The sequence below is a fragment of the Macaca nemestrina genome, chromosome 4 (assembly GCF_043159975.1).
Source record: "Macaca nemestrina isolate mMacNem1 chromosome 4, mMacNem.hap1, whole genome shotgun sequence".
Classification (NCBI taxonomy): Eukaryota; Metazoa; Chordata; class Mammalia; order Primates; family Cercopithecidae; genus Macaca; species Macaca nemestrina.
In genome coordinates, this window is record NC_092128.1 from 45,433,876 (window position 1) to 45,451,526 (window position 17,651).

The 17,651-nt window shown below is 35.0% G+C and overlaps 1 protein-coding gene across 1 annotated transcript in view; it reads left to right on the plus strand.

Annotated features, from left to right (window-relative positions):
* The window catches only part of LOC105475251 (protein phosphatase 1 regulatory subunit 3A), a 129,537-nt gene that overhangs the window by 23,602 nt on the left and 88,284 nt on the right, over positions 1-17,651 (plus strand). The window contains exons 2-4 of the mRNA XM_011730337.3: positions 8,338-8,396; positions 8,495-8,619; positions 10,529-16,948. Of these exons, the coding sequence (XP_011728639.2) occupies positions 8,338-8,396; positions 8,495-8,619; positions 10,529-12,946 (2,602 nt within the window). The 3' untranslated portion in view covers positions 12,947-16,948. The remainder of the gene's footprint in view (positions 1-8,337; positions 8,397-8,494; positions 8,620-10,528; positions 16,949-17,651) is intronic.

Here is a 17,651-nt window from a genome sequence, read left to right on the forward strand (position 1 = left end):
CAGATGCCCACTGCCCACTCAGAGATGCTGATTCAGTAGATCCGATTTCTGGCCCCGAAGCAGCATTTGTAGTAAGTACCAGGTCATTTTCACATAGGAGGTCTGTGAACCACATTTTGAGAGGCACTGTTTGGGTTTAAATTTGTGTCTCTTAAGCTAGTTGACTACCAATTGGTTGGTGCCCTGGGCCTTTAGTCTTTCATTTTTACTAAATTGTGTCTTGGATTACTTAACAAGTTGAGAATAATTCTTTTTTTACTTATAAGGTTTTTGAATATAATGCCTTAAGCTTGGAATTGCTTCTCTTCTTTTCTCTAGCTAAGGCTTCTTATTTAGGTTTCAGCTTATGGGCCAAGTCCTTCTAGAAGGTATTCCTACCCCACTCTGTTTGTCACGGAGCTCACAGTTGTCGTACCCTGGAGCTGCTGCTTTATGTACTTGTCCACTCTCCCCATTGGCTTGTGAGCCTTCTGAGGGCAGGGACGTCTTGCTTTTTGTGACAATCCAGTGCAACATTTCGTAATTGGTGGGCACCCACTAAATATCTGTTAAATGATGATGGATTGAATGAATAAATACAGATTGCTATACATTTAAAATTGCTACTACATGTTACAAGTGTAACTATTGCCTGGAAAACATTAATTTGTTATGTTCAGCACATATTTAATGTCTATTAGAAGTCATCACATAAAATTTCAATATGATGTCTCACTTCTTTGAAGTGAGGGAAAATTTACCTTAACTTATAAAGACAGTGCAAGCCTGTGTGCAATGATACTGTAAGGGAAAAAGGAAAAATGTCAATCTGGGCATTTTTCATTCAACAAACACTAGTTTTTACTTCCCAGTTGGTTGAAGAGTTTTACAAGTTTAGCACATATCCTTCAATAAAACTTATCCTCTTTCTTTCACCCATGCTTTTCCTTTTGAATCTCCACATCAAATGATGGTGGTTCCATCCTTTTAGATCTCCAAATTAGAAGCTTCTGCACAATCCTTTATTTCTTGATTATCTTAAGAGTTATGTAAATAGTAGCAAACCATGCTTTAAACTCATATGAAACTAGTAAGAAGCAGGGGAACTGGATTTGGGGCCAGGAATTGCAACTACAGGAATGACTCTCCCACCTGCCTATCATCTAGGAAGGAACAGTCTGCATAGCTAAATCCAGTGGGGCAGGGAGATATATTGTTGTCTACATGAGGAGTTTGCAAATCTGGCCTCACATCAAAATCATTTTAGGAAATTTTTAGCACCATCATTCTCTGTGCCCCAACTTTACCTCCATATGCAGGTCTATATTAATTTAGATTTTACAGAGGTAGGGCCTGAAGTTTCTGACATGAAAGGCAATTCTAGGAACTGTTGATGTATTTGAGATCTATCGTATTTATGAGAGAGGGGAGAGACAAGGTAACAGGGCTTCTAAACAACTGAGATTAAAATTTAAAGTTCCTCTGTGAACTTGATTTCTAGTTCCTTAGAAATTCCTCCAGTAGAATGCCCAAGGGGGCATTCTAAAGGTTGGTAAGAACTCCTTAGATTGTTAGTCACCCAGGTGACTAGTGTGAATGAGAAAACATTTTATTTTCCTCAGTGAACGACTGGAATAAAAATCAAAAACCTAGAAATAACTTGCTGGTTTACCATCTAGACATGTGTACCAGAGATTAGGGAGGAACCCTGAAAAAGGTGTCCACATGAACTCCTGGGAAGCAAGTCACCCAGCACATAAAACATCAAAACCAATCTGCAGACTAATTCAAGACCTTGCTGACCTGTAGTGCAGGATCCCTCAGTTAACCGTCTTGGCCTAGGTCTTAGAAGGGGCAACAATGTAGATTTCTAATTCTGATGAATGCGACCGAGGTTGGGTAGAAAAGGGCTTTAAAAAACATCTATGTACAGCATATTGATCAAATCATATTAATGCTACATCAAAAATTAAAACTCACATTTGGTTCTTTTTCTCTTTCTTCATTAATAGTACCCTTCGCCCTTATTTTGTGCCTGAAAATGTTTCAGGAGCCTCTGATTAGTCTTTCTGCTCCATTGTGGCTCATCCCATCCAGTTTCTCCTGTACATTACCTCCAGAAATAGGTTGGTAAATGTAAATGTGACCACGTCTCTCTCCTGTTTAGCCCTAACCCCCCATGCCACTGGTTAAAAAGTACCTAAGTAATTCAACCTCATTTTGCCTGCTATGCTAAGCCCTTTACAATCTGGCTTGAACTAACTCTCATTCTACCCCTTGGCATTCTTTCCCCAAACAGAGTCCAGCCCTTTGAATATCTCATTGTTTCTAGATGTGACTTTTTCTTTTGTGCTTTTTTTTTTTTTTTTTTTTTTTTTTTTTTGAGATGGAGTCTCGCTCTGTCTCCCAGGCTGGAGTGTGGAGTGCAGTGGCGTGATCTCAGCTCACAACAAGCTCCAAGCTCCACCTCCTGGGTTCATGCCATTCTCCTGCCTCAGCCTCCCAAGTAGTTGGGATTACAGGTACCCACCACCACGCCTGGCTAATTTTTTGTGTCTTTAGTAGAGACGAGGTTTCATTATGTTGACCAGGCTGGTCTCAAACTCCTGACCCTCATGATCTGCCCTCCTCGTCCTCCCAAAGTGCTGTGATTACAGGTGTGAGCCACCACACCTGGCCCTTTTGTGCTTTTTTAGTCTTGTCTTTGGCCACCTGTTGTTCCCTCTGCCTACAATGACTGTATTCTTCTCTAATTGGGAAACTTCTAGTCATCCCTAAAACCTAAATCAGAATGTTAGTAACTTTGAGATAAACTTCCTGATTCCTCTAACAGTCTCCTGATAACTTCTGTCCTTTCTCCTTATTTCTAAGAGAATATCATATACCATTGTTTATTATAGTACTTATCACTTATAGTAATTATAATTACCTGTTGATATGTCTATTTCCATCTTCACATTATAGATTCCTTGAGATAAGAAACTAGGGCATATTTATTTTCAATTTCTCAGTGTTTGTTATAATTCATGACACGTGGATTATTTTAAAATATCTATTAGAAAAATAGAGACCATGATTAAATAATATAGATGACTATATTATATAATTTAAGGTAGAGTGGAAACAAAGTATTGTTCCATTAATTTTTTACTTTTTAATTTCTAAAATTATAATAATTTTAAAATTATGTTTAAATCTTGACTCATTATTGACTCCATAATTGAAAACATTGTCCTGAACTCTGAGGGGTAATACTTTAAGTCTTAGAAGATAAACAAAAATGTACATATTTTAAAATATTAGATTATTTTCTGAAATTAGACGAGGAAATAAGAGAAGCACACTGTCACAGTAATGTTGGCAAAAGGTAAAGAGGAGAAGCGAGGATGGAAAGGATGCTGTGCAGTTATTGACTCAACAGCATTTATTATGCCACTATTATGTTTCAGGCACTGTTAGCCACTGTGAATACAGAAAAATACGAAACTCTCCTTTACCAAAAAGAACTCAAGGAACATAAAGGGGAAATGAGAGATATTCAAAAGTATACTTTCTTCATGTCACAATTTTCATGGTTCTGGGCCCTATCATCATCAACCATCAAGTTGTCTTTTTTCTCAAATGTTCTAAAGCTCTTGAATTCAACTCTTTAGATGTAATTAGTCATATGACTAGCACTTTGAATTTCAGAGTGGCATTTTATTAATAGACATCCTCTAATGTGGGCCAGAGAGTAATCCATCTATCCTCATAAATTATTTGAAACTAGAATTGAACTATTTAGATATTTCAAATTATTAATAAGCACCTGCAAAACAACCACCCAAAACAGTGACTGAATTCTCATTTCCTGATTCCTTCCCCCTAATTTGACCCACCTGTATTAGTCTGTTTTCATACTATAATTTACAAAAGAAAGAGGTTTAATGGATTCACAGTTCCACATGACTGGTGAGACCTCACAATCATGACAGAAGGCAAGGAGGAGCAAGTCACATCTTACATAGGTGGCAGTGGGCAAAGAGAGAGCTTGTGCAGGGAAATTCCTGTTTTTAAAAACATCAGATCTCATGAGACTCATTTACTATCATGAGAATGGTGCAGAGAAGACCCACCGCCTTAATTCAGTCACCTCTCTCTGGGTTCTTCCCAAGACACATGGGAATTGTGGGAGTTACAATTCAAGATGAGATTTGGGTAGGGACACAGTCAAACCATATCACCACCTGATATAGCCATAATATCATAAAAATCAAGTTATTTTTAGTGTAATTGTTTATTATAAAATTACTTATCACTTGCTATATAATTTATAATATATAACAAACCATAGAGACATACAACAGTATGGATAAATCTTATCAATATAATATTAAATGAACAGTTCCAAAGTATTATAACAGAGGACATTCTTATTAAGCTAAAACTACACATATGTAAATAAAATTACTTGTCCCTTGCCATATATATTATAAAGTTATATTTAACTATATATAACTCTGTAATTTATATAAATAAATATTATATATAGGTATATATAGCTATAACTATAATTTATATTATAACTGTATACAGCAAGGGACAAGTAATTTTATTTACATATATAGGTAGCTTTTAGCTTAATAAAAAGAATGTCCTGGCCGGGCGCGGTGGCTCAAGTCTGTAATCCCAGCACTTTGGGAGGCCGAGACGGGTGGATCACGAGGTCAGGAGATCAAGACCATCCTGGATAACACGGTGAAACCCCGTCTCTACTAAAAAATGCAAAAAACTAGCCAGGCAAGGTGGCGGGCGCCTGTAGTCCCAGCTACTCGGGAGGCTGAGGCCGGAGAATGGCGTGAACCCGGGAGGCGGAGCTTGCAATGAGCTGAGATCCGGCCACTGCACTCCAGCCTAGGCCGCGACAGAGCGAGACTCCGTCTCCACAAAAAAAAAAAAAAAAAAAAAAAAAAAAAAAGTCCTCTGCTGTACTTTGGAATGGAATCGTTCATTTAAAATTATATTGCTAAGATTTATCCATATTGTTTGTCTCTGTGGTGTGCTAATTTTGAGTGCTGTATCATACTCCTTTTTGTGATATTAATAGTTTTGTATCTATTCTGTTGATTTGGGTTGGTTCAAGACTTATACAGCTAACAATGACACCATGAGCATTCCCTTAGATATCTCAGGTGATATATGCAAGAGTTTCTCTTGGGTATACACCTGGGAGTGGAAGTAGTGGTCATCATTTATATAAATGTTGAATTTTGAAGATAATGTCAGTCAAATTGTTTTTCAAAGTGGTTTTACCTATTTATTTTCCCATCAGCAATGTATAAGAAAGCCTGGGGGGTCAGGTGTGGTGGCTCATGCCTGTAATCCTAGCACTTTGGGAGGCTGAGGCAGGTGGATTGCCTGAGCTTAGTAGTTCAAGGCTAGCCTGGGCAACATGGTGAAATCTCATCTCTACTAAAATACAAATTAGGATGTGGTGTCACGTGCCTGTGCCTGTAATCCCAGCTACTTGGGAGGCTGAGGCACAAGAACCTGGGAGGTGAAGTTGTAGTGAGCTAAGATTGCGTCACTGGACTCTAGTCTGGATGACGGAGGAAAATGTTGTCTCAAAAAAAAATTTTAAAAAGCCTACAGCTTCAGTCATCTTCAACTCTTGGTATTAATATACTTTTAATTTTTAATGAATTAAATGAGCATAAAATTATAACTCTTTGCAGTCTTGATTTCATTTATTCTCTAACAATGCTGACCGTCCCATTATGTACTTATTGACCATGTGTTTCCTCTTCTCTGATATGTCTGCACCCTTGCCCCCCTACACACAGTGAATTGTTTGTGCTTTCTTGTTGATTTGTAGGAGTTCATTATGTATTCTTGATGCTTATTTGTGTTGATTTTGTGTAATGAAAGCATCTTCTCCAACTTTGTAACTTCATTTTTACTGCATAGTCTCTTAATAAACATTTTAAATTTTACTACAGTTAAACTGACCAATTTTTTAAATCTTTTTTTTTCTTCTTTCTTAAGAAAATATTTCCTACTGTTAGATCCAGAAGATATTCACATATATTTTCAACTAAGAATTTCAAGGTTTTTGACATTTAAGATCTAAATCCAACTGGTAGCCATTTTCTCTGTCTCAACTTACTGAAAAGTACCATATTTCCTATTGTCTGACATAGTATGTTTGTCATTTACCAAGGTTCTGGATATACCATTTGTCATATACCAAGGTTCTAAGCTCTCAATGTTGTCTTATTAGTTTGTCTTACTCTACCAATATAACACTACCTTAATAAATAAATCTTCATTAAAAATACTTAATCTGATAAAATTCCTCCTCCCTGCTATTTCTCAGAAACATTTTAGCTATCACTTGCCCTTTATTTTTCTTTTTAGAATAATATTTTCAAATTCTATAAAATGTTTTGATGTTTTGATTAGTATAAAATTTGTAGATCAATTTGTGAGAGAATTGACATCTTCATAATATTTTCTATGAACATGGTATGTTTATCAACTTTTTGAGGATCTTCTTTAACACTCTTTGATATAATTGTATTACTTTCCCCATAGAAATGTTACACATTTTCTGTTTTTGTTTATAAATATTCGATATGATATTTAAATTGCATTTATTTCTTTGTACTTGTCCCTGAATTTGAAGTTTTTCTCCTGTATTTCTATATTTGCATTTTAAGACACTAACATAAGAATACATACTTGAATACTTATTTTATCACCAAATAAGTTAAAGCAGGCTCCTGTCCTTTTGACTCGATCATTTTTTTAAGAATTAAACTGTTTTAGAGAATTGAATTAGAGAAGTGATAGATAGCATTTTGATTAGGTAAAACCAACAATCCTTGACTATTTTTCTTCTACAAATAATACTTTCAGTATTTTTATGGGAAGAGAGATGAAGAAGGAATAAATAAATGCTATTTAATGGTTTATATATTTTTAAGCACATAAACATTATATACATGGAGAAGGAAAGATGTGTCAGCCTGCTGTTGGATTTCATAAAGATAAACTTTGGCATAGTTTTTGACCTCATTAAGCAATATGGGTTTATAAATTAAGTCAGTATCAATTATGCAAACAGTATATTTTTCTAATAAAATTATATTTATATGGAAGCATTATGTTCTATAAGTGGGCCCACTAAAGATACTGAATGTTTTTAGTAAAGTTAAAATTATGAATCATAAAAATATATAAAACTGAATTATCTTCTTGCATGGTCAGGATGGAAGAATTTTCAATTTCTCATGATTTGTGAATATAAAATTGGCCTTCCTGGGATTTGGATCAGAACTGCTCATGCAATGAAGGCTAGACTCTTATTACACAAATTCATCAGCCATTGCCAACTTTCCAGATTTCTTTTGTTACAGAAAAGTGGTTGAGAACAGTCACCATAAGGAAATTCAGTTGAGACAGTACAAGAAAATGTGTATACTGGGCCAAATATTTCTTATAAATTGACTTGTGACAACTATACACAAAATGGGCTTTTTTTACCAACATTTTTCCTACTGAGTTTCATGGACAAATCTAAATTCTAATGACTCCACAAATACAACTACAAATAGATTACATTTGAAAGAAAAAGGTTTTGTCTTTTATAATCAGTATGCAGGGTGTGCTAGAAAAGGAAATGTAACCCAAATCATTTTAAAGAAGGAAAGTGTATGCTTGCATATAAATGATCCAAAGTCTTGCTTATAAAATTGGCCTGTGGCAGTACATATATAAAGTCTTTTAACTGAGTATAAGTTTAGCTGCCTTTCAGTTTTTTTCACTTGTTTCTTTCTTACTTTTACTTTTGGTGGGTTTTTTTTTTTTTTTTTTTTTTTTTTTTTTTTTTTTGGCTTTTCTGGACAGAGAGTTAATGTTAGTCCAACTGGAAGAATTTTGAGTAAACTGGAACACAAAAAATTAATTGAAATGTTAGCAATTTCCGTGACCACAAATGGACTTTCAGTTCATAAAATGTTATCATTAAGCCATGAGAAAAACATTCTCATTTGAAAAGATGAAATCCATTGAAGATAGAATAATCTACATTTACATGTATTTTTACTTTGGTTATATAAGTTTTAATATGAGAAACATACTCTGTTTAGAAATATGGCATGTTTGAATTATTTTTAAATTTTTCTACAACCAATACTTAGTATTACGTCATTCCAAAAAGATCATTTTTATTTTAAAAAAATGCCAAGTAATATAGGAAAATAAGAAAATTATATAATGTTTATTTGGCTTGTTACTGATTGAATTTCCCCCTGAATAAAAATACTTAGAAGATGCAGTCCCAGAAAAACATATAACATTTTCTTTTAAATTTAACAGTAAAGAAGAATCATCAGTAACATCAGAAGAAAATAACTTTGAGAATCCAAAGAATACAGGTAATATTCTTCATTAATTTTAAAACCAAATTTGTCCCTTTTGTTAAAGTCTACAATTAAAACAATCTTACATAGGCACAATTATATTAACTTTTCAGATACCTCTATCCCGGCAATCGTTTGTTCTCATGAGGACAAGGAAGATTTGGAAGCCAGTAATCAAAATGTAAAAGATGTAAACAGGGAACATGATGAACATAATGAAAAAGAATTAGAGTTGATGGTAAGTGTTCTGGTTGCCACGGTATTAGAGAAGATGAATCCATTTCTGCTTCAAAGATGCTGCAATGCCTGTCTTTCAATAGCTTCAACTAATATAATTTGCAAACGTGAAAGCACAGCCTATTCTGTCCTTGCATCTCTAGTTTGATCAACAAGGCACTTTGATTTCTGTATGTTGCTTCTGGTCTCTGCAGTGGTAAATTAATGACATTCATTTCTTATCTATTTACCAGCGGCTCTGAGTAATAGTTTGTAGGAATTACAGGAGAGGTAGCACTATCCTGATGTGCATTTCTAATCTTTGTGACAAGTGTATACTTAGCACAAATTCGTCTATAAAATGAGAGGGCTGGACTAGAGGATTGTTAGTGTCCTGTCCAACTCTATAAGTCTATGATTCTCACATGTAACAGCATTTTTAAAAATTCCATCCTTGTGAGAATCTCCAAGTTCTATATCATTGTAGAGTATTAAATTACCAAGTAAAAAGAAAATAGCCTGTGCCATAATTTTAAAACAGGAAACAAATTCAGTACTATACAATTTAGTATTAAATTTGTTATAAATTTCATACTTGGTGAGCATTCAATCTATTTGGAACTTTTTAGGGGGATGGTTTAGATAGCACTTTTATCACAAAGGAAGAAATAGGAGTAAATGAGTCACATAATGCAATTTACCCTTTACTGTATTTGGATGGACCTCATATCATTGGAATACATGGATTCATAATCACCTAAGATTAAAATGACATTTGCCTCTTCAAGTGTCAGTGCTGAAACAGGAAAGAAATAGAGCTCATCTATTTCCCCACATATTCCACCTTTTCTATAGTGATATGGGAGCTGCATCACTAAAGTATGCAATTTACTTTGCTCCAACTTTAAGAAACTACAAAGTTGTCACCCATTGTGAGAATTCTCACCAGCTGAAAGTTAACATCGCCATTTTTTTCAAACCACAGAATATAATGAAAGGGTCCTGAAAAATCACATACTTCACCAATACATCTCATTACAATGAGCAGGCTCAAATATAAAAGTTTGTTTAGAAGTTACTGAGATTGTACATCCAATAAATGAACAGGGAGCTGTAATTTAGATGCTAATTTGCTCCATGCTGACGTTAATGCATAAAACAATGAAGCTCTATAATAGATGGAAATACAACCAAATCTGCGGAACCCACAGGCATTGGCTTACAAGACAGCTGTGCAGTTGACAAGTAACATGAGCCTTATGTGAGAAGAAGGGGAAAACGTAAGATTTGCATATAATTATTGAGATCATGCAAATGTCAGTTATGAGGAGGAGAAAAAAAAAACAGGCATCTCACTGTTAAATCCTGACAGTTGGCATCACTGAAGAGCTCAAATACATTTGAGTACCAGTTGGCAGAGGGTCATTAAAACAGAATTTGCAGAGACATTAACTCCCTCACTTTTCTTTGAGTGACGTTTTGCTATTAATAGTTTGCAGAGGCTTTGCAGAAAACATATTAATAAGAGAAACTGTAATGGGGGCACCTACAGCAAGTGTAAATGCAGCAAGGGGCACCCAGGAAGCTGCTCTCTAATTGATTAGCATGGAGCTATCAATGTGTATAGCCTAAGTGAGGAGAAAGTGCAATGACAAGCAAGAATAGTTGAATAATACAATGTGATATTTGGAAGCTGGGAAGCAGAATGACTAATTTGGGCCCCCTTTCTTACTAATCTCATTCCCCAGTCATAGCCTACAAGGATCTCCCCAAAACATCTGGCTTCCAGAGTTTATATGAAATCCACAAATGAAATCAGTCAAAGAAATCTACCAGATAATTACAAGCCGAGTTAATAAAACCTATCTAATTCACTGCATATTCAAAATGATCTTATGGTCATTATTTCTTTGTTGTTTTTATCCCATAAGATAAATCAACACTTAATAAGAAACAGAAGTACTGCCTCCAGAGATGAAAGGAATACATTTTCAACAGATCCGGTCAATTTTCCAAATAAAGCAGAGGGTTTAGAGAAGAAGCAAATCCATGGTGAAATGTGCACTGACTTGTTCCAAAGGTCTCTGTCTCCAAGTTCATCGGCAGAAAGCTCCATAAAGGGAGATTTTTACTGCAATGAAAAATATTCCTCAGGAAATGACTGTACACATCAACCTTTAGAGGAAATTACTTCAAATATGGGAGAAATCAGGCCATCATTGGGAGATACTAGTAGTGATGAACTAGTGCAATTACACACTGGCAGCAAAGAAGTCCTGGATGATAATGCTAATCCAGCCCGTGGCAATGGCACAATGCAAATACCTTGCCCCTCTTCAGATCAACTAATGACAGGAAACCTTAATAAAAAGCATGAAGGAGGAGCTAAAAAAATTGAAACAAAAGATTGGGGGTGTTTAAGAAGAGATTTCCATTCAGATATATCTGCACATCTCGACAAATCAACAGAAGAAGGATCTTCTAAGGAAGATTATGGCAATGGTAAGGATGATGAAGAACAAAGCATATATTTAGGTGTTAATGAAAAACAAAGAAAAAATTTCCAAACAATCTTACATGACCAAGAAAGGAAGATGGACAACCCTAAAATAAGTGTGGAAGGGATTGGAGCTAGTAACAGAGACCTGACTGCTCTGCTGAGCGAAGATACCACAATCCCCACCCGGGCAATCACAGCAGACATGTCTCATTCACCAAGGACAAATGTAAGTTGGGAAGAAGCTGTGTTAACCCCAGAGCATCATCATTTGACCAATGAAGGCAGTGCTTCAGAAGGGATAACTGGTCAAGTTTGTTCACCAAGACCTGGAAATGTTTTGAAGAATGATTATCTGTTTCAAGTTGAAGAAAAATCAGGTGGGATTGATTCTGAAGATAAGGATAATAGTACACAGCATAAACAAAGTTGGAATGTTCTGGAAAGTCAGGGAAAAGCAAGAGAGAATAAGACAAACATAACAGAGCATATCAAAGATCTAACAGAGCATATCAAAGAACAAAGAGATTGTGAAGACACGTGCGAAAAAAGAGATAATACGAGGAGTTTGAAAGCTACTACGGAAGAATTGTTTACCTGCCAAGAAACAATGTGCTGTGAACTGTCTTCTCTAGCTGATCATGGTATTACTGAGAAAGCAGAAGCAGGTACAGCCTATATAATTAAGACAACATCAGAAAGTACTCCAGAAAGCATGTCTGCTAGAGAAAAAGCGGTAATTGCTAAGCTACCTCAAGAGACAGCACGAAGTGACAGGCCCATCGAGGTAAAGGAAACAGCGTTTGATCCACATGAAGGGAGAAATGATGATTCACATTATACCCTTTGTCAACGAGATACAGTAGGTGTAATCTATGACAATGATTTTGAAAAGGAATCACATTTAGGTATTTGTAATGTACATGTAGATGAAATGGAGAAGGAAGAAACCATGTCTACGTACAATCCTAGAAAGACACATGACAAGGAGAAATGTGGCACTGAAAATATAACATCCGTGGAAGAATCCTCACGAGTCATTACAGAATATCAAAAAGCAACTTCAAAACTGGATTTACAGTTGGGAATGTTACCAACAGACAAAATGATATTTTCAGAAAACAGAGATTATAGGCAAGTTCAAGAATTATCAAAGAAAACAGACTTGGATGCCACTGTGCATTCTGCTTTTAACTCAGACACCAATAGAGCTCCTTGGAATAGCTCTCCTTTTTCCAAACATACTGAAATTTTGGTGTCAACTAATGAGCAGGCAATTGCTATAGAGAATGCAATTACTACCATGGCTAGCCAACCTATTTCTACGAAATCAGAAAGTATTTGTAATTCAACAAGAGAAATCCAGGATATTGAGAAGCACCCTTATCCTGAGTCTAAACCTGAAGAGGTTTCCAAAAGTTCAGGAATAGTGACGTCAGGTAGTAGAAAAGAAAGATGCATAGGCCAGATTTTCCAATCAGAAGAGTGTAGTGTGGAAAAATCTCTAGGGCCAATGATTTTAATCAGCGAACCTCTTGAGAATATGGAAGAAGCAAGGCATGAAAATAAAGGATTAGTAAGCTCCGGGCAATCACTATGCTCTTCAAGTGAAAAAGAATCTGAGAGCTCTGCTTCTACTAGTCTTCCTGCTGAGGAAAGTCAAGCTCAAAGCAACGAATCTTTGTTTTCAAAATATACCAACTCTAAAATACCTTATTTCCTTTTGTTTCTGATATTTCTTGTAACTATCTACCACTATGACTTAATGATTGGCTTGGCATTCTACCTTTTGTCATTGTCCTGGCTGTCCTGGGAAGAGGGTAGACAAAAAGAGTCTGTCAAGAAGAAGTAACCCCAGCACTACTATTCTCTCTCAAAAGATAAGCTATTTAACCCCAAACATTTGGACTGGTGAATGGGACTATTCATTGTTCAAAGATCCAGTGCAGTTTTTCTCTTGAAGGATCATTTAAAAAGGAACGCGAATACGTTTGCTCCTTCATATAAGTAATTATTCTATATAGGACCATTATGTTTGGATCATTAAATACCTATATGAGTATGAGATCTGAAGCACGTCAAGTTGAAATTAGGTACAGCTGTTGCTCCTTAGCAGGCTATGAAGTTGCAATGCTTCACATCTTTTCGCTACTTAAAGTGCTATTTCTTACATTCATTTCTCTCGCAATAAAGCTTCATTTTTTTCCCTGAGAGTATATAGTTTCCCCTACGGTTTTAAAAAACAGATAAAACATGGACAATGGCAGAAGACTTTTTTGATCTTTTAGTTTTGAACATGAAATTTGTATTTAACACTGTATCATTTATCAGGATTCATTGATCCAGTATTTCAACCTTTCATATTTTTAAGAAAACACCCATATACATTGAAATGTAAACTTAAACATATTCTGTTCACTTGAGTGTGACACTGGATGTGCGTGTACACACACACACATATGTATCTTATACCTTCTTTATAGCTACAAAGTTAGGGCGTTCATAAGCAAAATCTGATAAGACTGAAACAATTGGGAGATTATCTTTCAATTCTGCAAAATTTTGTGGGTGGCCTGTCTTTAAGCAATGCTTTTCTCCTGTGAGGGAAGACTGTAACACAGCTGAACTATTTCAATGTCAACTATTCAGAATTGAAACTGTATATTAAAACTTCCACAAGCATTGCTTCAGAATGAATTTGCACCTATAAAGCATAAGGCATTAAATGACAATAAAAATTCCAAGTGGACTATTTGTTCCACATGGTAGTATTTTTGTCTTCAAACAAAGTTTTGATATTTTCTCATTAAAGACAATGAATTATCCCCCAAAGTGCATTTAGAAAACAGTCTTTGGTGATATTTATTATATGATTATCAGGTTGTTAGATAACTCAAAATTTTAAATAGGCAAATAGGTAAAGTGGAAATCTATTGAAGAAGAAATGAATATCCAGTATAGCAGTGACTTTGCTGTTATTACCTATGGTTAAGTCTGTATGATAATGAAACTCATTTTAGTCAAATAGAGGCAATGCAAAGATTTGCATAGTTTATTTTAACTATTTATGGAATGACTACTATATGCAAAATTCTGTGCTCTGTTCTGTGGCATAGCACTTCTTTGATATGCTGCATAGCTAGTTCTAGGCATAGGTATGTAGTGTGACACTTTTGTCGTTACTGAAATTATGGAAGAAAATCACCCAGAAGAGGCCTCTTTGGTTGGTTCTTTTTTCATAGGAACTTCTTTCATAACACATGTAACACTGATTTTCAGATAGAAAAAGCAATCTGTTTATTTACCTGAAAGGGGAAAGTCAATGAGTAAAACTTGCATATGTCATCCCATAGAGCTAAGACATATGCATTTATGGGAAGACAAAATAAGAATGAAACATTTATACTGTCTTTCATCTGGTAGTAAATGATTTCCTTAATTTTTATTAGGTACATAACTATTTCCAAATCCTCTAATTGCATACTACTCTCAAGTCCCATTGAAAATGAATGCTTGACTTCATCTTTTTAGTTGACCAAATACAAACATCCTGAAGTAGAACTTAGGGCAAATATTTGATTGAGAGGGCAGAATTTCATTCACTACAAGAGAAGTACTGTAATCAGTACCTAGAAATAATCTCTAAAATTGCTATCCTGATAATTTTGTTGACAGGTCTAATTTACAATGAAGTTAAGGTTAGGATTTCCTTAGTTCTTAATGGCTCAGTTTTTGAATTCTACCTTTAAGGGTTTTAGTCAACATGCCATATCTCATTTTTGCAGAGAACACTATATTATGAACACAGGTGTCTTAACTAGAATTATTATCTTAAAAGACAACATAACTTCTTTTATGTCTTTTATTTAACTTTTGGTAATATTAACTTACCAAATCTCCTATACATTTTTAATATGACAAAACAAATTTTAAAAGATTCGAAATACTTAATTGTGTATTTCTCTGAATTCAATGAAGAAATAATTCATGATTCAACTGCATCTCCAAACATTACTTATGACCTTGAAATAAAATAAGAATCTATGAAACTATTGATATCTGAAGAGATGGATTATTGCAACCTGTTTTGGTCACATCACTATGCCGAGCAAGAAAAGTGGATCTTGGAGTACTAGCAGCCCCTGGTTAATGGAGATCTGCCTGTGAAACATGATGGCAAGAGTAATCTTTATAAGCATAGCTGCCTGCACTGTGTCTCTCCAAGTACCAGTTAAGGCCCAAATGAGGGCATGGCAGGAGATTTAGAGAGGTGCATCACACATCTGCTTCATATGTTGGGTAAGAAACATCACCTCATCTTTCATTTTGCTGGGCTCCTGACTTTTAGAAACAAAATTCTGAATATTTGCAAGTCAAGTAAGTATGAGTAGCAAAAACAATTATCTTTTTAAAAAATCACATCGGTATAGGCCATCAATATCACAACAGATTTCTCAAGGTAAAAGAAAATAAGCCCATGAGATGACAGTCACCCTTCAACATAAAAGAACATGGTTAATGCAGCCATGGTATCCTGCTGAGCTCCAGTATTTTGATAGTGAATTATTTCAAATAATATATATCATTTTATTAAGCAGGCCCATCTTTAACGTGTTATCTCAAACCAGTCTGCTGGTTAAATGGAAAATAAAAATATCCATGCCAAATTTCGGAAAATATTTTTCCCAAATAGCATTTATAATACTTAATGTTTTTCTCTAGTCATGAGTATTATTTTGTAACACCAGCTCTTTATCTTCATTAGACTCATTCTTTGTATATAAATGAACCAAAAAAGCAATGCAAAACAATAAACTAGCAGAAGAACTAGTATAGATACAAGAAGATTTATCTACTGATTTCTGTTCTTGTGATCTCTCACTTTTAAATTTTTACTGAGAATATAGAAATTGAATTATGCAATAAGATCTTATTCAGTTATTTGAATGTGTCTTAGTCAGTTCCTGTAGAACTGAGAAATAGGATTGACTCTGATTCCACAGCAAGATCTGAAATGAGAAGCCAAACTCTTCAAGCACCTCTATCTCTGTACTCTTATATGAAGAGAACAGTAAAAAATTACTGGTATTTATTTGGTTAAATTCATTTGCTTATTTTTTTTTCTGTTTTTGGAAATTATGATAAAAATCATGGCAACATAATTCACTTTTCATCTTTTAAATATAGATTTTGCCATTAATCCAACATGTTTCCATCACTTTACCAAAACCTATTTAAAACAACGAATTAAATTTTCACTAGGTTTGAATGATCATGTTTTATAAGAAATGTCTTTATTTTAGCGTGTTAAAACCTTATTAAACAAACAACTCTTTAAAAAGCATAACTTTTTTTTGTGTCACTTCTATATTTGTTAAATGCATTCATATTACTTTCATTTTTCAAATATGAAACAAATGTGAAAATGTGATGAACTCCCTTTTTCCTAACATACTCAGTTCTTTGTATTAATGATAATAAAAAGAGGCATGGGTAAAACAATAGATTATAGAAAAATTACCTTAATTTAGCTATGATGCCTCCAACATATGATTTGCAGCAGATTTCAATGCCTAATTAAACTACTGGTCTTGGTTAGAATTGATGCATCTTCCTACTCACACCCCTACGGAAACCATTCAACCTTATTTCCCACTGCTCCCTGTCTCTACCTTAGTCAGTGACATCATCCCCAGAACACGCCACAGGAATCTGTTCCTCCATGACTGCTCTTGTATGCCTCCCTGCCTACAGGACGCTTTCAGCTATCTCTACTTCTCTCTTCCTATCCAGTTCTGCACACTTTGCTATGGAAATTCAACACCCTGCCTTTTAGAAGTATCCTGCAATTTGAGTCAGTAGGATCTCTCAATTTTCATATCTCTGACTAACTTTCTTGCATGCACTAGGGATTTGACTCATTATTCTAACTGGACTGTCTGCTTATTCAAGACAGGGACAAGGTTTTCTATCATACTGCAAGGTCTAGTTTGTAGGAATATTCAGTCAATACTTGTGTATAGAATTGAATTGCTGTGAGGTCTTTATTGAAATGCGGACAGGATACTCCGAGGTCTGATTACAAAGGAATAAATTTAACCAAATCAAAACTAGAATGCTTTAGTAAACTACCAAACACAAGGATGAAAAAGGCAGAGACATGGAGAAAAAAAGGACAGAATGGTACAATGGATTTGGGAGGTAGGGAGGAAAGAAACATCGTTCTCTCTCCATTTCTGTTAAGAATTAAGTTGATTTATTATATTTATAATTTTTTTCTAGCACACGAATCATTCCCTTTATTTCATGGAGAATAAAATACCAATTATATGTTAAAGGAACAATAACGCAAACTTGAATTCACTGGCTAAGGTGAAAATAGAACAAGACATGTTTTCAGATAAAGTAGCTCAGTAGCTTAAAAACCAACAAACATCACAAGACATAAAGTGTAAGAAACTCAATCTTCTTAACTGCTGCCATGCCCTTTGAAAATGGCTGATGTTACAGTTTTGCACCTGTTCTGCATGTCAACTTTTAGGGTAAACAGAACAGCC